We start from the raw sequence: 25,123 nt of genomic DNA, 5'->3' as shown, positions 1-25,123 counted from the left end.
TGTGAGACTGTAAAATCAAAACACAAGTTGAATACTTTCTGCACACATGGCACAGAATAAACATTCCCACTGAAAAAGAAGGCATTGGGCATAGCAAAGTTGAACAAATACACTACCAAACATACCATCAGAACAAAACATAAAATCCTGTAGTCCCATACCCAGTCTCTGGGACCAGTGATCAAATCTCTGAACTCCACATTCTACCTGTCCAGCCTTTGATGATTACTTTCCAGGGAGTTTCACTCAAACCATAGCAAACATTTCCTCAGTGGCTATCCCATATTCCTGGCATCTCCAAAACCCTGGGGTCTCCACTACAGCCCATATTTTCATACGATGGCCCCTCATGGACTCTATTTAGTAACTGTGACACTGCTCCACATCATGTACTGGCCATCTCCAATAAATGTATAGTAAATCCAGTGGCCCTCTCTTTCTTGCATTTATCATACTTCTAAAAGAAGTACCATGTAGGTTACCAAATTTATCAGTGCATTTTGGATTAAAGTTGGGAATAAAGCCAACTTTAAAGAGCATCCCACCTTCAAGCCACTTCCTTTCAAAAGAATCAGCTCTCTCCTACTGTCCCAATGCAAAACACTGGCCCTGTTTCAATGGTTGTAATATGTCAAACAATAACAGCTGAACTGAGCTGCAGTCTCTGACCTGAAAATATCATTTCATTTCTGTACCAACTTATATTTCTTACTTTCTTCTCTATGTCCTGCCAAGTACATCAGTCCACTACTTTTAAATTTAACTTTGTTTAAGTTCTCGAAACATAGGAAAAGTATAGCCACCTTTCACACAAACTACCTCTATCCCAGGCCCTACAAAGTTCTCTTTCTTCTCATAAATCAAGCCTCCTCACTCAGTTCATAGCTCTTCGTATGTATTTAACTCTTTCCACTCTCACCAGAATGATCTACCGATCTCTGCTTACAATACCGCAAAGCAAAGTTGCAAATTCTTCCATATTCCTACCAAAAATCAGTTCCAAAACATCAAAAACCACATGTTCAGATTTCTAGCAATATCAGCATCCCCTCCTCTGGCATCAATTTTCTGTTGTATCACCTACTTGTTGCTGACACAAAACATGGAACCAAAAGCTAATAGTAAGAAAAGATTTATTTTGGCTTACAGTTTTGAGGGGAGGTTTCAGCATGTCAGGAAAAGAGTGGTAGAGCAGTGACATGTTCCCCTCACAAGTCTCTCCATACTTTTATCATGAAGAAATATTGTCTTTTGTCAAAAGCTTTATCTGTACCTATTGAAATGGTCATGTGATTTATGTTTTTGAGTCTTGTGATATTTTACATTTATTGATTTCCATATATTGAGTCAGCCTTGCATGTTTGGAATAAAACTTACTTGATTGAGGTGGACAGTATTTTAACATGTTTTTGAATTTGATTTTCAAGAATTTTGAAGTAGAGGCACCTTTCCTTCATATTTAATGTGAACCTTACTTCCTGGAGTTGTGCACCTAAATATTTTTAAATATATTAACTGAAACACCTGCTAGAATGTATTTCTATTTTTCTCCCCTGTACCCCTAGAGTACTACACACAATTCAGGACCAAAGACAGCATCAAAACTTCTGTTATCAGAGTCAGACAAATCTAGTACTATCTTATTTCAATTTTATACCTAATTTCTTATGACATATGAGCACATTTCTATGGCTCATTATGCTACTTATTAAGTAATGTTAGTGACTGCCATCCCCTTCCAGTCAGTACTTTTAACTTTTGCAAAAACTTTCCTTTATCACCTTCCTGAATTGAATACATTTTTGTATACAGTGAACACATATTCACACCATGTATAGAGGACTCACTCAAAGAATCAACTCAAGTCCAATCAGGAAAATTCCAGGGGGGAAATCACATGACTAAGGATGGGTTTTGAGGTTTATAATCTTAAAAACGTCAATGCTGTGCTTCTCTTGGCAATTTTCCTATATTGTTACAAAGAAGACCCAGGCCTGAAGTGATGGTATGTATTGACTTCCAAAAGTGACATAATTCTAGACTGACAACTGAAAGCAACAACCACTGTCACTAACATTAAAATTTTGAGTGCTTCCAAAATGCCAGATATTGCTCTAAGTGCTTTACCTGAGTTAATTCATTTTCAATATCACCCTACGCAGTAAGTACTATTAATAGTCTCACAGTATGAGAGAAGAGGCGGGGGGACAGAGTTTACATCACTTACCTAAAGTCCCACAGTGAAGAAATGCCAGTATTAATCCAAAACTTTTGCACCTACCCACAATGATTTGGTTCTAGAAAATATAATGCCTTATTTTTCTCTCCTAACCAGGGTGATCAGGGAATCCCTGGAGATAGAGGCCCACAAGGTGAACGGGGAAAACCAGGCCTTACAGGCATGAAAGGAGCCATAGGTCCTGTGGGGCCACCTGGAAGCAAGGGCTCCATGGGATCTCCTGGCCACCAAGGCCCTCCAGGCTTCCCAGGCACCCCTGGCACTCCGGTAAGTAGGGCTGTTAGCTTTCATGTACTTATAATGAAGGCTGTGGTGGTGCTTTGTAGACACAAAATCTTACTACATGTGGTCTGTATTATTTAAAGTTATGTGCCAGGACTTCTGCTGACACTCCATTTTCTCAGTGGATCTTCATATCTGGTGTGAGAAGATAGGTGCCCATTGCCTCCCACAGCTTATTGACCTAAGGTCAGAGACTCATTGAGTGGGTTAAACCCAGGTCTGGCTGGCTCTAAAACCACAGTTTGGTTTTGTGTGGTTTGGTTTGGCTTGGAGTTATGGTTTGGGTTTCACTGAGACAGATTCTTACTATATAGTCCATGTTGAGCAGGGCTTGTCCTCCTGCCTCAGCCTCCCTAATTCTGGAATTATAGGTATATATGACCTTGCCTTCCCCAAACCATGCTTTTAAAATATTACCTATAATTTCTCCTTAGAGAACAACATACATCTATCTCACATTGGAACTCTGTTTCATTGAGTGTCAAGACAAGTCTTTGAATAGTACTTTGTAGTAGAAACTACTTAGGCCAAGAAAGAGTGTTCACTTAAAGCAGCCCATGACTTAATATCTTCAGGGAGGCATGGTATGGGTGGCCATTCTGCAAAGAAATTTATTCTGAAAAATCTTCATGGCAAAGAAAAAAGGAGGAACCTGGAATGAAATAAGGGGTTAAAGACATGATTTTCTCAGTCTGATACAGATAGAGTGAAAAACTGGGCATTCTCATGGTCATTTTATTTCTTTACATTTAACTCATCCCTAGACTGTACTTGAAAAATCTGTATAGTTTGAACTCTGGGAGTTAATTAGTATTGGTCACATTCGTTCAAGTTCATTTTTCCCATGTACAGTGAAAGTAAGGAAACAGAGCATTATTGGCACTAACCATCGGAGAGAAGTCACCACTTTTTGGGCCTCATCATATTGACTTTTTCTTTTCCCTTTTTGAATTCTAAGTGAACTTATTGTTACAAATGTACTGTAAGGTTAGGAAGCTTACAATGTTACTATCACAAACACAGATATAACACAGAATCAAAAGGAAGGAATCTGAAGAAATGACGGAAAACCTACCAAGACATGAAATTGAACAAATTAAGATCACTACCTGATTATAGAGAACCAGAGCATTGCTGAGTCTGAAAATCATACCACATAGTGATTTCTATAGAGTTCTCAAGTCTCTCAGCTAAACATATCTGATTACAGGCTGTGTTGTATACACCTCAAAGTGGACACTTAACAATAGGAGTGATATGCTCTGCCACAACCTCTAATAAGCATTAGTTTGTCTTTATTGCCACACATACACCCTCAGACAATAACCCGAAAATACAAAAATAGCAATGAGGGCTGGAGAGATGGCTTAGTGATTAAGCACTTGCCTGTGAAGCCTAAGGACCCCGGTTCAAGGCTTGATTCCCCAGAACCCATGTTAACCAGATGCACAAAGGAGAGCACGTGTCTGGAGTTCATTTGCAGTGGTTGGAAGCCCTGGCACGCCCATTCTTTCTCCCTCTCTCTCTCTATCTCTCTCTGTCACTCTCAAATAAATAAATAAAAATGAACAAAAAAATATTTTTAAAGATGAAAAAAAAGTAATGAAATACTTGCATATAACCAAACATTATAAAAAACAATAGAATCTTTTTCAAAATACCAAAGTACTATAAAAAATATTTTCACTATATATGTTGATTTCTTGATTAAATGCATGCAGGTCAACTTGTCAAGAGGTTAAAATTTCAACTCCATTTACCAGGTATCACAGGCATTTTCTATTAAATAATTGCTTAATATACTTGTGCTTACACTATGTAAATGACAGAATAAATAGCACAAAATATGCAAAATATAGCAGTGAATAAAGTATTGTATAGAATAATCTTAGGTTTTATTCATTTGAAGATAAATAACATCAACTATTATGGACTTCACCAGTGTCCAGGGATAGGTTATAAGTGAAACTGTGATTGGGATCCTAGCATGATTGTAGCATTGTTTGGGCCATTCAGCTTTCAAAAATGAAGTAACAAGAACTTTATTTCCTCATTATATGAAGCTATTTATCTCTATCAATATCAAAAATATAAATGAAATGGGCTAGAATTCCAATGCACAGCTTTTAAAGCAATTATATACTTCAGCCTATTCCCAGTATTTGACAAGATATTTATTACCCAATATAGTGCATTGCCAAAAGCATTTTTGCTTGACAAATGTATGCAAAACCCAGGATTTCTGTTCCTTGTTCTTTTGTAGTATGATTTATTGTAACAGACCATTCCTTTTCCTTATGTAGGCTGATGCTGTTTCATTTGAAGAAATAAAAAAGTACATTAATCAAGAGGTCCAAAGGATTTTTGAAGGTAAAGTTTGCTTTATAGCATTTCTGAATTTTTCACTGATCCCCACCTCCCCTCCACATTGGGAAATCCCCTCCACAACACTCTTAAAAAGATGAATGCATAACAACTATCTTAACAGTTGATTCACATTATGATGGGACAGTCCTCTTCATATAAAATTCTTCCTTACAATTAGTTAAATTTGTATGCTTGACCTTTCTTCTATCATGCTCAGTCTTTACTAACAACATGGTAAAGTATCTTCTACACATGTGACAAGTATTTTTCAATATCCATAACACTTCAACTTAATTTTTCTCATCTATGGAGTATATGTTCCTAGCTCCTCCATTTCTGGGCCCCTTGAAAGATGCTTAGTTTACCTTTCAGTACTCTGAACAAATTGGATTACATCTTTTGATCCAGATGAAGGCCAGCAAAGGATGGACCACTGGACACATTCATATACTACTGATGGATTTTTGTGTGACCCATGCTGAGAATGGTTCTTACATTTTCAGCATGGGTTTCCATCTTCATTTATTTAAAAATCAAAATGACATGCTAATATCACCCAAAATTCAAATTCAATGTGGAAGTCTTACTGGAACATAGCCATGCTCATTTCTTTGCACATCTTCTTTGTATCTTTTGAGATATAGGGGCATGATTGAGCAAATGGACCTCAAATAGACATCATATAGCCAGCAAAGGATTAAATATCCAAGCCTAAAATAGCATTCTTCATTCTAAACACCTGTATGATGCTGATAATTCATTGTGAGGTTTCAGTTAACAACTTCAGGTCTTCCTTACAGAAAATCATTATGAAGGGTGTCTTTATTTTTTTAAATTTAAGCAAGTGATTTTATGTTTGCCCTTATTAATTTCAAGTGATGTGGGTTGGAGTTGTGGCCCAGGTTTGGAGTACTGGCATATGCAATGCCCAGGGTTTGCTCTCCAGTCCCCTAAAAGTAAATAAAATAAAGTGATATTCATACATTGGTCCCATATGAAAATATGTGGGAGAATATTTGTGTAGGGCAAATTGACTGACCTTGATAATACCATGTCATCCCTAAATTTTACAAGCATGTTAGAATTGTAGTTGTTTATAAAAATGTTGAATTAAAAAGTCAAGAGTCAATGATGAGGCCTTTCTAAATGCCATTGAAATCCTTTTGCCTGTTCTGAATTATCAATTAATCCATTGTTTTGTGAACTCAGTCTATATAGTTGTGCTAAAAACTGCTCTATACATCTCTCTATTCACAATATCACACAGTTTTAGTGAATCACTTGTTAAAATCACAAAATTTCCCTTCAACTATAACTAATAAAATGAAAATAACTTGCTTTTACCAAATAAATGCAGCTGGAATCTCATCGTTTTGACTTCCTTTGCTATGCATCATGTCAGTGAACTTTATCAGGCATCAAATCACAAAATACCCTAACACTGCTGGAATTTGTGTGCTGCAAACATGGAATTAATTACTCTGCAAGGAGTCAGGATTGTTTAAGGTGATAATGGTAATTATCAACTGAAAGTTCATTGATTGCATACAAATTGTCTAGTATCATCTGATCAGTAGAGATAGTACAGAATCACACTAGGATTTTAGTTGCTTTGGTAGCAGACAAAAATTAATAAGATCACGAATTCTTACTATTTCTTTAACTTTTTTTGTTTTTTTTAATTAATTATTTATTTATTTATTTATTTGAGAGTGACAGACACAGAGAGAAAGACAGATAGAGGGAGAGAGAGAGAATGGGCGCGCCAGGGCTTCCAGCCTCTGCAAATGAACTCCAGACGCGTGCGCCCCCTTGTGCATCTGGCTAACGTGGGACCTGTGGAACCGAGCCTCAAACCGGGGTCCTTAGGCTTCACAGGCAAGAGCTTAACCACTAAGCCATCTCTCCAGCCCTATTTCTTTAACTTTATCATGATTCCTACTATCTTTATCTTGCCTTAAAACAGAATCTAGGGGAATTCTTATTGAGGGGAATAACAGTTTTGATTGAAAATAAGTTTGAATTTCCATAGTACTTGATTTGAGGGCTATAAAACCAAAACATAACATTCTAAATATAATATTAAAATTACAGACAACGCAATCAGCTCAAAAACAAGTGGTAACTTGTTTTAGCAAATTATCATTTAAGCCAAGGTAAATATATCTAGTAAAGATCAAGAAAAATTTAAAGCACTCTTTTTTTATTGATTGTGAACTGGACTTTAAGAACATATTAGACCTGGGTCATATTCCAGTCAGGTTATAATCTTGCCTTCTTTCTCTCCCATCCCCATTCTCCTCCTCAGTGGGGTTATCAGTGTTCACTGTAGGGTCCTGAATGCACCAATAGGTCTCTGTGGGGAGGGACAATGCCTCAGGATACTCCTTCCCACCTTGTGCTCTTTGACTCTTTCTGCCCTACTTCTGTTTTGTTCCCTGAGCCTTGATAGACATAATATACGTGTCCTTTTAGTGTTTAATCTCATTTAGAGCACTCTTTATTCTCTGGTTTTTCTGCTTTGATGAGTTTTGAGTCTCCCCATTGTCTACCACCACTCCCCAGAGGAGGTTCTCAGGTTAGCAGCGAGAGCAGCACTCATACTTAACCTTCCATTTCCTCCATGATGTCTCCTGGGCCCTGGCAGATGTCATAGAGATGACTTATCTTATGCGAGGCAGTCTGCTTTCTTTTCTTGTCCTGCTGAAGAATCCTGAAGGTCTGTCTCCTCATAAAAGAGATCAAGGGGAATTGAAACCCTCTCTGTTGGTTTTAGCACAATCTCACTTGGCTCTGTGCTTCTGAGAAGCTCATCCTGTTAGCCTGGGTCCTTCCCCTCTAGTTCCTGCCCCTCCTCTCAGAGTTGCGCTCTTATGCTAATGTGCATGAAATCTTTCCCCTGACTTCTTAGGCCTCAGTCTTGCCTGTCCTGGTTGGGTCCAGGTGAATGGCTGGACAGTCCACCCTCGTGAGAGCCAGATAGCTTCACCTCATAACAGTTTTCTTTTTGTAAAACTTTGATGTGTGTGTGTGTGTGTGTGTGTGTGTGTGTGTGCGCGCGCGCGCACGCGCACACGCACACATGTGCACGCGCTCTCTCTTACCACTACAAGAAGATGTCCATTTGGCTTTATTCAGGTGATGGGGAAATTGAACCCCAGGCAGTTGGCTTTTCAACCAAGTACTTATAACCACTGAGCAATCTCCCCAACCTCCTCATAGCAGTTTTCTAAAGAGATCCAAAAGGACTTTTTGTTGAAACTCGGAAATTTGAACTTTATATATAACATTTCTCTCCTTTTTTCTCTCATGACAGCAGCTCAGCAAATCTGCCTTCTCATAAAACAAAATTGTACTGAAACCCAGAATTTAGTTATTTGGCACTTAGGTTAATTTGTCTCCAGGTCATTTCAATTCAACCCATTTGATTTTCCACTCACAAGTGACCTTTCCCATGGCTTCTGAACACCATTTACAAGAGTGAAAAGAAAAGAAAAGAAAATCCATTTTCACAAATCATAGCGCTTCAAGGTCACAGTTGCATTTCTCAGAAAGCTTTCCCTCTAAAAGCAGAGATTAAATTTCACATGTGAAAACAGTTACATTAAGCAGCATGGCATAGCTGGTACTGTAGCTCAGGGGCACCCATTGGTCTCCATTTTCTTAGAAGTTTCAGAAGAGACGGGGTCAGTGGCAGCTCCTGCCTATCTCCACCCACTCTGCTTACCCACCACCTCCAGAGGCCCTCGGTCTCCTCAGCAGGAGCCTAGAAAAGTCCTTATGAAATCCTGCTCTTGGCTTTATTTTCTACCCCAGGAGCCCAGATGGGACCATCTCCCGAATCCTTAGGACAGGATCCAAACTTCAGACTTTCCTCATAGAGCTTTTCAGTCTTCTTATAATGGGGTTTATGGCATTCAGAAAGTGCCTTTGAACTCCAAACCCTGACTTTGTGTCTGTTTTACCAAGTATTAAAATAAAATAATACTGAGAAGGATAATTATTAAATATTACATTTATTCAGAAGTCATGAGGTGGGAGGAGAGTCTACAGACCAAAGAAGGAGGAAAGGATGTAGTCACGTGGCCAGAGAGCCCTATGTGGGAAGTGAGCTGAGCCTGAAACATGAAAAGGGATTTAAAGAGGAAAGAGAAGAAAGAGCAGAGAGCTCCTGCCATGTAGAGGGCAGGAGGGGATAGAAAGCCCATGCAAGAGTAGGGTTCCAGGGTTCTCCCCTCCTCTTAGGCTGGGCTGAGACGAGGGAAGGCTTACCAAGATAGGAGCTTCCAGTTCAGAAGAGATGGGCAGCAAAAGGAGAGCTCACCCACCTGGTAATGGTCTGTCTATAATCTTACTGTGGTGAGCTTTACCATCAGACTCCAGAAGGTCTGAGATCTCAGTGGTCTGGGATCAGGGGGGCTGGATCAAGAAGAGATCAGTGCATCTGAGTAGGAGTTGAGACAGCTGATTGGATGAGATTGCAGCAGGACTCTGTGACCTACCTAATAGCTTCTTTTGTTCTAAGCAGCAGACAGAAGTTAAGATTCCCTTCAGTAACCTTTTTCTAACTCTCTACTAATAATTATCTATATAACTCTTTCCCTCTCATCCTGTAAGGCTTCATAAGTGTTCCAACTGATTCAAACCCCTTACATCTCCCACTTTGGGCTATTCCTCAGCCTCCCAAGCTATCCTTCAACAACCCTCACAGTGGAGAGGGGCATTCTCTACTAGTCTCAACATGGGATTCCTGTTGGATCACAATGCACACACGTGTATCTACTCCAAAGATCAATTAAATTCTCAATTTAATTAAGGCATTTTGCAAACAAAGTAGTTATAAGGTCTTTGCAACTGCCAATGGTGCTTCCCACAGTCAGAGTCTTACCATGTCCAAGAAGTATCACGTTTGCTTGAGTGTTTCTACCAGCATGCAAGACGAAGTTGCCATCTCCAGAAAGAATGGAAGAATACCTTGGACTCTTTCCATTCTTTAAAAATTGGGCCAACAAAGCCATACTTGAAAATGAGGGAGAAAAAGGTTAGAGCTGTGTCTCTGAATATTATTTCTGCCTCTGATCTTTCAGTGTTCATGAAATGCTTTACCTATGTTTCCTCAATTGTTCACACTTATTTCATGTACATATATATTAATGCAAGTAAATATACTCTTTTGATTTCCTATGTCAGGGAAATCCCTCTTTCTCTTATAAGTGATATATTCATAAACATATGTACATTTATGTACCTGCACATCATCTGATAGATATGCATTGCTGCTTGGGGAGTGTTGCCAGTTACTTTCTGGTTGCTATGAACAAATGCCTGACCAGAAGCAACTTAGGGAAAGATTTTACTCTGGCCTACCATCCCAGTAATGAGTATTTCCCTTAGGAAATCAGTCATAAAATTAATGTTTCCACAATGGAGTAACAAGAGAAAACAGTTGAAGTTATACTAAGAAAATAGGTGTTCGGGTGAGTATTGGGAGAAAAATATAAATTTCCCTTCAAAAATAGTTATAAACTCTGTGGTGTGGAACAGAAGGTAAACATAGACCAGATGACAGTGAAGCATCCCTTCCTTCTCCAAAGAACTTAGTTTATTATCACATTAAGGCTGATATCTGCATTACGTTTGTGAACATAGTCACCAAGGTAGCCAAGCCGCTGGTTTCACTTATCAGACTGGCCGCTGTAGTGTTGTTCTGGAGTGTGGAATATGTGTGTTTGACTTATGTACACTTCTGTGTAAGCCCTTTAACTTCCTCCCTCATTAGCAAGTATAGACAAAACCACTTTAACTGACTGAATATCCATGAGAATAGAAAAGAGGAAATTAAGAATTCAGGCCTTCACAATTCATTTAGATGCTCAGAAACATATTACTTTCAATTATGAAGCATTAGGATGGGGTTCAGAAGAGGTAATTAGCTTATGCTAACTGACTGTTTCTGAGTGCATCTTGGAGCCAGTTAACTTACAGCTAGAAGTAATTATTGGAAATATCTTATTTTGCTAAAAATATTAAAAACCACCCAAAATACAGAACTTATAAATTCAGCTCTTATTCTCGAGAGAAAAAAAATTAGAACTAAGAATATGTGTGTTTAGACATTAAAGATTCTAGAAATGTTTCAGATTATGAAAATATGTACCAAAATATCTTTTCTTGAATAAAAACCAAATATTATATAGTTCCCAAGTGTGCTCAGTGAATTTTATATTTATATTCAAATAAACATCCAGTTTATAACTTAATACAATAAGTATCAATATACAATAAATATGATTTGCAAAACCATACAAACCACTCAATTACATACCTAGTCAATTACATACCTGTTTCATCTTTTTTTTTTAAATTATTTATTTATTTAATTATTTGAGAGCGACAGAGACAGCGAGAAAGACAGATAGAGGGAGAGAGAGAGAATGGGCGCGCCAGGGCTTCCAGCCTCTGCAAACGAACTCCAGACGCGTGCGCCCCCTTGTGCATCTGGCTAACGTGGGACCTGGGGAACCGAGCCTCGAACCAGGGTCCTTAGGCTTCACAGGCAAGCGCTTAACCGCTAAGCCATCTCTCCAGCCCAAGCCATCTCTCCAGCCCTCATCTTTTAAGTTACTGGCATAAAGTGCATCAACATCAACCACACATTCCTGGTAGATAATAACTTCATGGGAAGGTAAGTGGTTTAATGTCATTTCTTGGGTCAAGTATCCATCAGATCCCCATAGGTTTCCCAGTGCTCATTCAGTCTGCAGCCAGGAATCAAGACCTGTCATGTTGTCTCTGCTTCTGGTCTAAGAATGTGAGTGGGAAGGAAAATTCTTTGCATAATACAGCTGGCTTCCATGTTTTCTGGGCTTTACCTAAAGAATTTTATATGAAAAAAGAATTCACTTTCTTAAGAAGTTGAAGGGTATGCGTTTTTACAGTAGGTTTGTTATTGTTGCTGTTACTATTTGCCCATGGGTGAGCAAGTTTACTAAGGAGTAATTTACTTTTAGTTAAAAAAAATGTAAAACACACATATCAATTCAAGTGAAACATGCATTTGCAGTTCAACTAAATGCACTAAACTCGGGAGAAAGAGTGGAGTGAATAAATCAAAGCCCTTCCTTATAATGTTTATATAATCTGGCTTTTTTATTTTAAAGCATCAAGTATAATTTCTAGGATATTGCTATTATTTGGTTTTGTCTTACAAAATAAATACTAATTTATCAGCGAGAGACTGGTTTGTCTGAACCAAATCCACACACGGAACATTTCACATATAAGGCTTATATTTTATTACATATTCAATATATCCTTGAAAAAATTGCCTGTTAGTTTTACATATGAAGTTATTTGAATTGCTAAGATAACTAGTTTTGAAAAAATTGTTTATAAAAAAATGAAATATTAGCCATTGTGTTGTTTTTTCTTTTAAATCATGACAAGAACATACAATATTGATTTCTATTTTTAACTAGTTTTCCCTATGTTAGATTTTTACAATGTCAATATGTAAAATATAATCTAAGCAAATTTAAAGAGCCCAAGGAGAGATTTTATTTTTAAATGAATGACTTGTTTTACCAAAATTAACCCCCAATAGTAATAAGATTGTTGACTGTGCTTTTGAGATAAAACAACTGAACAATGTCCTACATTAGATTAATAATCAGCAATCCAATAATGACAAAACTTTGGAGTTATTATCCAAAAAAGTCTGAAAAAGAATATCTTATGATCAGATTATATGACATTTCAAGTCCATTATATCAGACTATTCCTAAAGTGTTAAAATAAACAACAGATATTTTATGGGCCTTATAAAGACATAGATAATAGTTCTTATGTAAATGATAACCTGACATTCCAGAACAAGAGCTCTCAGAGAAAAAAATGTAAAATCCCTAATGTAAGGTCCCACTTCCAAAGAATATTGTGCTGGTAAGGTGTGGTGGTGGATGCCTGTAATCTCTGCACTTGTGAAATAGAAGCAGGAGAATCAATAGTTCAGGGCCAGCCTCAGGTACATAGCTGGTACTACATGAGACCACACCTGAAAAATAAATAAATAAGAAGAATGTTTAGTTAATTTGATTAAAAATAAATCTTGTGCAGAAATTTATTTCAAATTTAAACTTCTTATTCTCATTCTCATATTTATGTTCTTTAAACATCCACATTTATAGTTCTTTAAAATTTTATTAATATGTCAACTTTATACAACGCATATGATCTTTCACCTCAAAGCCTTGTCTAAGCATTAGAAGTTCTATCTCACTGCACCAACTATGAAGGTATGTCCATGAGCTAATGGATGAGCAGGTCTTGATGAAATACTTTCAGTTAATGTTCTTATGCTTCTCTGAACACTCTCTCTAGGAGCCCAGGTGAGCAGTATTTGGCACCAGGCAGTTTGTAGATGAATAGAGAGCAAGTCCTATGATGTGCTCCTTGGGAAAGCATCACAACTTATTTGGGAAGTACTGAACTCACAGTGATTGCATTATTTAGTACTTAAGGAAAGATTTTCTTATTTATCAACATTTGTAAATATTTTGGGTAATTTAGCATAATTTGTATATTCTTTGTTTCACTGTTTTTTCTTAGACTTATAGACATAAACAGAAACATTTTGCAGTTTTTACTGTTACCACTGGAATTCAAAGAAAGAATGGCCACCTAAGAAATTATATTCTTACTATCTAGTAAAATTTGATATTTTCCTACTGAATTTCCTGACTGAATGGGTGATAGACTGTTGGAAATGGAACCAGACAATGGATAATAATAGGATACATAAGAAGAATAAAATATAAGAAGTAAAACTTAGTTGTTGACAAGGAATAGCAGTTGCTTTCTTATAGAGCTGAAACAGTGAGGCCTCAGTGAATATGGAGCCAAGAACAGTGTTATCAATAAGTAAACCTCTCTACTAATGGCACAGTTTTGGTCAAGGGTCACAACAATCACATGTGATATGAACCACCTATCAGTGCATGAGAAAATGTCTATACACTTCAGTGGGTTGAAAGACCAAATACTCCTGAGTTTCTATGTTCTGTGGGTCAGCAGCTTTAAGAGTTGCTCATTTGTATAGTTTGGGCTCTTAATGCTACAGTGAAATTGCACAGAGACTTCCACTCAGGCCGCAACCATTTACAAACTTGACTGGGGATAGATAGATCTCTTCCTTCAAGCTCACTAACATGACTATTTCCAAGTAGCACCAGTTCTTCCCTATGTGGGCCTCTCCATGGGCCTTCTTGAGTGTTTTCACTATTATGCAACATAGTAGTTGAGGCTCCAGGCTGAGGAACCAATTTGAGAGCAATGAGGAGGGCATAGCATCTTCAATGACATGTTCTTCCTAGTTGTATATTGCCAATTCTGCTTTTCTATTCCTAAGAAATGATAAGAAAGTGCAATCTTCATTCATATAGGAGAGTTTGATTCTAACCCTGAAAGGGACTGTCAAAAGAATTTGTGAATATATTTTAACACCCATTCAAAATTTTTCTAGAAAATGCCTTAAATTTATCGTTTAAAAAATTAGTAAGGTGAACCAAAATTTCCTCCACAAGTCATAACTTTTAAGATAAATAGATCCCAGACTAGTGTTCTGTCCACAAGAGTACTACATCCAGGAGTTCCATCATGTTCAGAACATCTGACCACAGCTGTTTTGCTTCTATATTCAAACAACTGTACCACTGATGTCTCATTAAAAACACTGAGGAGTCAGAATAGTAGCTAATTACACATGCTTAAATTAAAAAAAAATTCTTAAAATATCGTATAATTAAAAAAAAAACTTTGACATAAAGATATTTCTATTACATGATATATTGTTGATTTTGTTTCCTTTAAACATGAAGAGAGGATGGCTGTGTTTTTGTCCCAGCTTAAGCTCCCTGCAGCAATGTTGGCTGCTCAAGCCCATGGAAGGCCTGGTCCACCAGGGAAGGATGGGTTACCTGGACCACCAGGAGATCCTGGACCTCAAGGTGAGTCTTCAAGTCTACTATTTGCCTACCCACTTTTGACTCTACAAGTATTTATAACATGTTAATTAAAATTAAAATGCATATGTGGCTGGGTGTGGAGGTGCATACCTTTAATCCCAGCACTCAGGAGGCAGTGGTGGGAGGATCGCCATGAGCTTGAGGCCACCCTGAGACTACCTAGTGAATTCCAGGTCAAGTTGGGCTAGACTGAAACCCTACCTCGAAAAAAAAAAAAAATTATGTGTAGTGTGCGTGGCATGATTTATCATAGAATATCCTGTTAATATTTGATTTTTCAACAATAGATGTTAACTATTGCCACTTCCAAGTTAAAACTGATAAATACCTGGTACTCTACATTCAGTTTAATAATATTTAGCAGAACAATCATAGCAATCTTCTATATCATTGTTATATTCAGAAACTTAGACTTGTTGGTTTATCCTTCTTGCTATAAGTTAGTTAAGACTTCTCATCTTAGTATCTTAAAGAAACTGAGGAAAGTGTCTTAGAAGATACTATGGCAAATAGTCATTTGGGGCTAAAGTATAACTAGAGGAAATTTATGGATCTTTTAGCCTCTGAGCACTTCATACCTACTTACTTACAGAGGAAAATTCTCAATTCCTTATGTCTACTTGGAGAGGCACCAGAAACAGTAGTTGCTCATTGTTAATTTTCCCTCTTTCTCCTCCTATGTAAGATTTCTCTGTCTTTAGGCAGGGTTATCAGTATAACATGACTATAAGCAAATGTTCTTTTAAAAATGAATCCCTTTTTTGTAAGTTGTATTCCTCAGCTGGATTTCTGAAAAATTCATCAGGAGTCAAACAAATTTTTATATAAATAAATATATATAAAAATAAATAAATATATATATATATATATATATATATATTCAGGATATGAAAAAGCATTAGCAATTGATGTCATACAGCGTATGGCCACTCTGAATGTTCTAAAAGAGACATGAGTTAGAAAAGAAATCCATTTCACTTCAAATTAAGTCATGTGGTTTGAACCAAGCACCATGGAATGAATGAATCCCTTGTTACCTTTAGTAGCTTCATGTGTTTAAGGGAAGAACAGATATGGCAAGGGGCCTGGTATCATTTCCTGTCTACTTAGAAATCTGAACACTAGGAGCAATGAGAAAACTGATACGAGACTTTAGAGGCACACCATCCGGGTTGCAAAAAGGAAGCCTAGTTCCTACCAAGATTAACTAATGGAAACCTGTTGATGCTCTTTCCACAGCCAATGTTCTTAAAGAACAGTGAAAATGTATAGGGATTCAGAGGTGGGTCAGCCTGTTTTTGTCCGAGATTCCCTAGATTCCCAAAGGGTGGCAGCTAATGTCAAAAGCATTTCCAGCATTTTGAGTTTAACGCCACTGCAAGGTTGTGAATGTTACCTTTGTACTCTGCACTGAGAGAACTTTCCTTGGTGTTCTTGGGCCACACCTGGAGGGGGTGCTCAGCACTGGGCCTGACTGCTAGAGCTCAAGGGATGAATGAGAATGTGCTCCATCAACATGAAGGAGGCCCCGAGAAATTTGATACCACCAGGGTTCTCTATACAAATAAAGGCAAATTCTCCTTACACACCTTGCCTTCTTAGGTGAGATTTTTGAGAAAGAAGTTTACTTAAACATTTTCAAAATACAGTTCCTATAAGCCATGAGGAATAGAGGCTGTGGTCAAAGGTCTCACTCCAGAAAGAACTCCTTATGTGGGGTTAAAAGAATAAAAAATTTAAAAATGATGCCTCTATTCCATATAGCTTCCATCAGTTTTTAAAGGACTGTATTGAGGAGTGATTGTTCTTTTTGAACTTCTAAAGTTTAGAACTTATTTGTTTGTAAATGAAAAAAACCCTCTTGCTTGTTTCATAATACAGTGATCCTTAAGGTAGTTTATGTTTCTGGGAGAGTCCTGACATTCCAAATCTGTTAGCAATGGAGCCTTTGCAAAGGGCAATCAACATGACTGAAGGGTGCAGCTGTTAGTTAGTCGATCAGGACCAGGAAAGCCAAACAACATGCAAGACATTAAGTCAACCCCCACATGAGGAATTATTCCTTCCAAAATGCAATGACATCTTTTCTGGTCTTATTTATCTAGGGTGCACATACATATCTCTACAGCTAAAACTGAAATCTCCCTCCTGGAAATAAATACATTCTTTAACTTGAAAAACTATATCATACGCTGTATGACATCAATTGCTAATGCTTGTTCATATCCTGCATGCTACATTAGGATACCAATGGTGTTCTGTTCTGCTTTTCTACATGAGTTACAATGGTAGCAAAGTGCCATCCTATGTCTATGGTAACAGATACCTGCCTTCAGATGGACTAGCCTCTTCTAAATTTGAAAAAAAAATAAACAAGTGAAATGCAAAATTCTATGAAAAGAGAAGGGTTTATAACTTTGTCAGCATTCTTATCTGAAGCTTCTGTTATGAACCAATTATAGTATAAGATCTTATTGTTTTAGAGCAGTTATTATAATTAATAAGCTTGGAGCCTTATTACTAAATTCAGAATTAGAAAGTTCTCTCTTCTGCAATTCAGTGGGTTTACCCATTATGCACAGGTAATTATTAACCTAATGAACTGTTACACAAAGTGAATTAAGTTACATAAAGAAATGGTTACATTTGGCTGGGGGCAAATAAATGTGACTTTATATAAATACAAAAACTGTAATTTATTATGATACCATAAACAATGAAGTCCATGTGGGATTATATGTTTGCAGTATGTTAAAACCTGAGAACTGAATTTAAACTACACATGTAGATATTTGTAGACATATTCTTCACAAGGTATTATGTTGGTCTTGCAAATCCTCTTGTGAATCAGAAGTTCACATATCATTAGTGTTTTTTTCTTCTTCATTATTGAACCTATAATCTTCAGCACTTAAGGTGAAAACTTAAAATAGTCAACTTTTACAATGTTTATAATAGGAGAACCTGAGTTGAGCTATCAGATAGACTTCAGATAATAAATGCTATTTTATCCCAGAAATGTTTAAATAATAGGTTTAGAATGGTGCTTCCAGATAGCTATAAAATTGTAACTTCTTCCGGATAGATCAAATCTGTTCAGTAAGAGCCCCTTATATCAAAAAAATATGAAAATATTTTAAAATTGCATGTGCATCACTGTGGGACATTGTGCAAGATGTCCATGCTTCTGTTCTCTGTGGGATCTAGCATTGTACTCAACATCTTTTTGAAAAACATTTATTTATTTATTTATTTATTTATTTATTTGAGAGGATAGAGAGAGAGAGAAAAAGGATTGAGAGGGAGAGAGAAAGGAGAGAGAGAAATAAAGAGAGAACAAGGAACCGAGGGCCTCTTGCAGCTGCAAATGAACTCCAAATGCCTGCACCACTTTATGCATCTAGCTTTACATAGATACTGGGGAACTAAACCCCAGACTGGCAGGCTTCACAAGCAAGTTCCTTTAACTGCTGAGCCATCTCCCTAGCCCAAGATCATCTTTAGTATAGACTTCAGAAATAAATGTGTGAATGTTTCCAATATAGACTTCAAAATATTTTCTTGTGATAGAACTTTTCCCATTATTTTCACATTTATGGTCAGGTCACATCTCTAAAACAAAGAAATACTGTGTGGTGATTGCATTGATAAAGTAATTTAGATAGCAATGTATACCCTGTGTGGACAAGTAGAACTGAAAATGCCAGCTACAAACTAGCATTAATACTCACCAGCTATAAAAAAAATTTATCATAATATAGTTCATAGGAAGCACCAAATTTTTTCATCATGTTCTGCTATGGGAACATATGCTCACAAAATGAAAGAGCTGGTAATGCCTGCCACGTCCTATTGAGCTTTGTGTGCTTAATCATTGCTTTGTGTCTGCATGGTTCTACATGACTTCACTGTTCATTTGGTATTAGAAGTAATCATTAGGCTGCTGCATAAGCATGAAAAAAAATACAGATAAAAACCTTTCAAGCCGGGCATAGTGGCACACTTCTTTAATCCTAGCACTGGGGAGGCAGAGGTAGGAGGATCACTGAGAGTTTGAGGCCACCCTGAGACTACATAGTGAATTCCAGGTCAGCCTGGGCTACAGTGAAATTCTACCTCTAAAAACAAAGAAAAACCTTTCAACTATCACTGTGAAAGTCATCACACAAAGCCTTTGTTTCACACAGTGTGTTCTGTGAAGATGCCAATATCCACACAGATATTGTAGATACAAAACACAGATAGACTTATCATATACCTTTGTCAAGATCGGATAAGGGCTCCTGGATACACAAACTGCTTTGTGCAATTCTAGCTCGGGCAACACAAACATATTCTGGAATCAGAATGATTTCACTGTAACCTGAACAGATCTTAGACCTGACTCCTCTTGTGAAAATAACTTAAGTTGAAGTACTATGCTTCAGGGAGTCAGGGGAGTATCCTCAGTCTCCTTTGATACTCTCCCATTGTTGAAGCTCCCAGTGCTTTGGAATTACATGTTGCCATGTTGAGGCAAATAGTGTTATCATCAGTAATTTGAAAATAGACTTCATTCCTACCCTTGCTGACACTAAAATCATGAGTTGTTTGTACCTTTTATTTCATTGCATTTTCAGAATATAGTCTGTATTCTTATAGTATCTTATTTTCACATGAAACAGAAATATTTCCACATTTTTTATATATTCTACACATAGACTCTCATCAGAATTTCTTTTGAATGGAATCTCACACCCCTTGTCATGGTATGTCAAAGAAGATTGAGAGATTTATCTGAGCTATTTATCCTTTTAGTGACAAAAACATTTTACCTATCCAATGCTTGGTTTGTTAGGACTTTTTATATTAACTGCATAGTTTTGATATTCTTCTTTTTTATTGCACTTACTTATATTTAAGCTGAATGTACAATTAATGTGAAACAGATAACTAGCATGATTGTGTTAAGAAATAGCACAAGTGGTTCTTGTACATGCTGTGTTGCACTGACCACTCTCCACTGTTACCCCTTTATTATCTCTCATTCAGGCTACCGAGGACAGAAGGGAGAAAGAGGGGAACCTGGTATTGGGCTGCCAGGGAGTCCAGGCCTTCCTGGGTCTTCAGGTAATAAGGATATCACATCTACATGCACAAGCCTCTCCAGATCTTTTTTTTTTTTTTCCTCTTTTTATGCCCTTATGTAACTATCCACTGGAATAATCCTTGATGGTGGGAGGGAGGAAGGCAGGCAGGATCATTGACCTGCATTCTAATGGTATCTTTTTTTTTTTTTCTTTTTTGGTTTTTCGAGGTAGGGTCTCACTCTGGCTCAGGCTGACCTAGAATTCACTATGTAGTCTCAGGGTGGCCTTGAACTCACGGCAATCCTCCTACCTCTGCCTCCTGAGTGCTGGGATTAAAGGCATGCACCACCACGCCCGGCTTCTAATTGCATCTTTTATTTCATTAGCTCTAGGTTTGCCAGGCTCACCAGGTGTACCTGGGCCCCAGGGCCCTCCAGGACCCAGTGGGAAATGTAACCCAGAAGATTGCCTCTCTACTGTGTCTCATGTCCATCGACGGACCGGTGGGAAATGAACACACTGGGGATTGTTCCTGGGAATATCTCCTTGCCATTGGAACTGTCTACTTGCTTCAAAGCCACAAACTCTCAAGCTTGCGGGAAGCTTTGCTTTGCTTTTCGTTCTTTTGAATTTTTAATTTTTTTTGATAAAACAGACCTTAAAAGCAACAATCTGAATCTTAATCCTATAGTAATTGCATATCAGTATCATTGAGATTTTTCCCAAATTCATTCTATGTTTTTTTTAGTCATTGCTATGAATTTCATTCAATGTTTTATTTGAAATACAGAGATGATTTTATCATTTGTCCTTCTCCAAAAAGAAATTGCCACTGTTGATTTAGTGGGCTGACAAGACGTCTCATACATTTTATATACTCATCAACATGTAACCACATGTCTGAATTTAAAGTTTCAGACTTGACATTTTCTTAGTGCTTAAATTTATTACCATTGTTACATTTTTTCAGTATTTTTAAATAGTGAATTACTTCTATTCACTGTTTTATGACTGTCTTTATAGCAAGAAATCTTATACCATCCTATGTGCAGAAAAGTAGGCAATAAGAGATTCACTTTTAACTTACATGTTGGGGGCAAAACTACAGAAGACTCTTTTATCAGAGAGCCAAAAAGCTCAAGCATAGTCAACTACTGAAATGATTTTGGTAATCTTAGATAGGAGATCAATTCAAAACAGTCACAATTGTCACGAATACATGCGTCATGGAAAAAAGAACAAATTTCAATTAAGAGTTCTACATAAAAGCCTGGCGTTCTATGGTCACATCAACAAGTTTCTCATTTGGTAAACAGAAAGCTCTTTTCCAGAGAGGTGTTTGGCAATCAAGGTATCAGATTGTCTGTTGCCCTTGGGACATTTAATTAGGACAATAACGCCTTTGAGCCCTTTAGGGGTTATTCTTCTGACCTCATGATTCTCAGATTTAAACAAGACCTGGCCATTCGAGAAAAGGACAGGATTTGCAGCAACTGGAAAAGAAACACACTCTCTAGAAGCTGAGTGTGTGATGTCAGCAAATGAGCATTGGGAATGGAAGCCCACATGCACCAAAGAAAGTAATGTTTCTTTAGGAACTGCAGCAAGAGGCATAGCACACTAAGGAAAGCTAGGGGACCCACCCCACATGGAAGAGTCTAGGTGCTTTAATATCACATGCTCTGAAGAGAAAAACAAGACTACAGAGACCTGAACTGAATTATTCAACAGGATTTCAGTGACTCCCTATACTTTATTTGGAGAGCCTTTTGGTAGAAAAGGACTCATTTCCTAGAACATTGGTCATGAGGATGTAGTTGAAATCTAGCTTGTGGGTGCCACAAATGCTGCATACGTATCACGTGAGCCACCTGTCACAGGAGCCAGGAGTGCACATCTCTTCAAGGAGCCATGCAGATTCCAATGTGCAAACACGGGATAGGATGGTTGCTTTTGTCTGTTAACTATAAAATTGGCTTTAGAAAAGCAAGCTCACTAAAAGTGGAAAAAGCTGTGAACAGAGTTCTGTGTGGGGAGCATGCCTGACTGAAGGTAGAATTTGTGTCAGTGCACCCACGATTTGAACTGGTTTTCATTATATATAAACAAACTGCTGGTCAGGTACTGGCTACATGGCTGTGATACACACAACCTTCTAATTATTTCATATTGAATTTTGCTGTATATTTCAATTCCTGGTTTATTTATTTTCCAAGGTTATTTATTTTCAATGTTTTTAACTATAAATTGATCTTCTTCTTTTTTTCCTGTGCAATACCTGCAATGGTGCTGTGTTTTAAACATACTCAACTAGATACACATGCTATATAGTATGAGCATGTGCATCTTCATAGTAAAATGATGATGTATCCATAGAAGGATACGCAAGTTTAAAATTTGGTGCTATATGTATATCTTGAGCTTCTAATTTGTTGAACTTTTTGAAGACCTGCAACTTGCCTGACATATTAATTTACTTGAATTTGTCATAGAGCTAAATAAAACCTTTTATATGTTTTTAAAGATTATTTTTTCATATTAACAGGCTATCCTGTTGCTTCCTTACTTATTCAAAATATTTATTTATAATTTTAATATTTTTATGGACTTTTGCTGATGTTGCCTAGTGTATTTTATTTTTCTTTAAATTGATTATTTCATGTATCTAAAAAGATACTACATGTTTAAATTTTATTATGTTATAAATTATATTCTTTTATTCTAAAGAATATATCATATATCCTTCCTGGTGAATTGCATTGTTAAGAATCTTTCTTTTTCTAATTTCTGTGAATTTATGACAAGTTTATTCCTGTTTGAAGGATTTGGATTTATTCAAGTGATCTGAGGAGGGTTAGAGACAAAATATGTTAGATGATGTACGTTTCCATAACTCGAGCTCATTTTTGCAACTAGGACATATAACTAAGTCTTCCACAACTAGAGAAACAGGACTATGTTCACATCACACCAGCCCTTACTCTACTATTATTTATCGTCAAATGTTTCTTGCTACCTCAACTCTGTTCAAATAGTATAAAACAAAGGGTTGCAAGAAACAGTGTGTCCAACTAGCACAACGCCTGATGAAGTGGAGATTTGTCAAGTGTTTAATTCTTTTAATAAATACATAGTGGATAATTTGGGATCCAAATTAGAACAAAAAATTTTCTCTAAATAGCTTGAGGGTTGCCAGTTCTCTTGTATCATTTGCTCCATTCCAAAGCATTTGTCTACTTCCAGTCTACAAAAAGGGGGTAGAATTTAGATGTCTCCCATTTGTACTACTACCACATGCTTTAAATACAAAATAATTATAAGCCATAATTAAAATATTAAAAGTGTCTTTCCAGATTCAATATGCTTGAATTCTAATCTTAAACTTTACAACACTGATACTTTTATATGGAATCTTCCTGAATAGAGAATAGGATTTAGCTTTCATTAATATTAATAGACTTTGAAATCTAAAGAAAAAAGGAAGAACATCTCATATGTTTGCTCCAAATTCTTTCCAACTGAAAAAACGAACATTTACTTCTAATCAGAACAGAAGCGCAGCTGATCTTAAGTTTTTAAACATCTCACCTTGATCAAAGTAATTCAGTTAATGCCTTTAAAATCATATGCTTATTACTGTATTTCTTGACATTAATGAAGATTTAAAATTTTAGCTACTATAGGTGTTTAAGTAATTATTTTAAGATATGTTACTTTGAAATTATCATTTTCTGTTCAGTTATTAAATAATCTTTGTGCCTATGCTTTAGACATTAATAGGATTTACCTTTTTTCTATCTTGCCTTTCATTTATTGGAAAGATGATATACCTCCTTTTGTCCACAAGATGGTGTTTAAGCAATTTTTTCAAAGCTCCACATACTCTTAGAATTCCAAAACTGAAAACAGGTTAGTGGACAACTAAATCAGACTTTGACCTTTGCACTTTTTCTATTTTGTAAATATTCTTGTTAAATTATATTTTATTTGCATTGTTAATTTGTTGGGATTTTTTGCTAATTAGAGTAACTCTATAAAGCAGGAATGATATCCTTTGGTTTCTTTAATGTTTTCAACTTTATTTTTTCTTATATATATTCACATATGTCAAGCAAATTCAGTATTTGTAACATTATTTGTATACTATCCTTGTATTTTATTGATTAATGTGAATACACCTAAGTAATCAATCATCCTTCCTTTTAGACACATACTCTTGACAGACATCAAACATTTAGCCTATCACAAGTAGATAATTTATAAAATTGCACAATGTCAAAAGTCCATATTGTTCAATATAAATGTTTGAAATTAGATTTGTATGTCTATTTTTCTAGAAATGTATCACTATTTACAAAAGTAAGGCAGGAGTACCAATTTTCAAAATACCATCCCTTTTCTAACATTGGTAAAAAAAAAAATACCCTGATACTGAGAGTTCCCAAGTTAAGAGTTGTGCTGAAGTTATTCCAATAGATCGTCAGAATCATTTTGCAGTTTGGGTCCTTGCTCTTCTTTTGAAGTTACCTTTCACACTTGTTTGCACAGATTCACCTTGTTACAACACACACACATGTACACTTTTCTGATTTCTACTGTCATTTCATAATACTTCAGAGTATTACTCAGAGAGGTGGCATGCACTCCCACTTCAGCTCCTTCACTTGTCTAACAGAGATTACCTAGAATTCACAGAGAAGGACATGTAGAAAAGAATTGAATTAGTATCTTTTATAAAGTGTACTTCAAAGTAATTTAGCCCATTGAGTTATATTCAGTTATTAGTTGACTAGTCAAAGTAGTATTAATTATTTTAAATTTGTTCAACTATTAGGAGGTCCATTAAACAGGAAAAGTATCTCTTTTCACTTTTATTTTCTTATTGCAGCTCTGATCCACTGAACAAAATCATGCTCAAATACATGGTTAGTCCACCTAAACTGAATGCAGCACAGTTTTCTCTAAAGTCATTCACACAAGACCTAGCAAGAAAAAACAAATACCTAAAAAAACAGATTTACAAGATAACTTAGTTTATGAAAATCTACTTGGAAGAAAATTTCAAGTTCAATTCCAGTAGTGAGTGATATATGGTGTAACTCAAGAAATTAGTTACTTGTAACATGAATTTAACAAAAGTGAAC

At 36.5% G+C, this 25,123-nt stretch overlaps 1 protein-coding gene across 1 annotated transcript in view; it reads left to right on the top strand.

Annotated features, from left to right (window-relative positions):
• Col19a1 (collagen type XIX alpha 1 chain) overlaps positions 1-20,626 on the top strand; it is a 332,428-nt gene extending 311,802 nt beyond the window's left edge. The window contains exons 46-50 of the mRNA XM_045156777.1: positions 2,336-2,506; positions 4,825-4,891; positions 14,764-14,892; positions 19,942-20,019; positions 20,366-20,626. Of these exons, the coding sequence (XP_045012712.1) occupies positions 2,336-2,506; positions 4,825-4,891; positions 14,764-14,892; positions 19,942-20,019; positions 20,366-20,493 (573 nt within the window). The 3' untranslated portion in view covers positions 20,494-20,626. The remainder of the gene's footprint in view (positions 1-2,335; positions 2,507-4,824; positions 4,892-14,763; positions 14,893-19,941; positions 20,020-20,365) is intronic.
• The last annotated feature ends 4,497 nt before the right edge of the window (positions 20,627-25,123 follow it).

Source organism: Jaculus jaculus, chromosome 8, assembly GCF_020740685.1.
Source record: "Jaculus jaculus isolate mJacJac1 chromosome 8, mJacJac1.mat.Y.cur, whole genome shotgun sequence".
Lineage (NCBI taxonomy): Eukaryota > Metazoa > Chordata > Mammalia > Rodentia > Dipodidae > Jaculus > Jaculus jaculus.
This window is presented reverse-complemented; position numbering and strand designations above follow the sequence as displayed.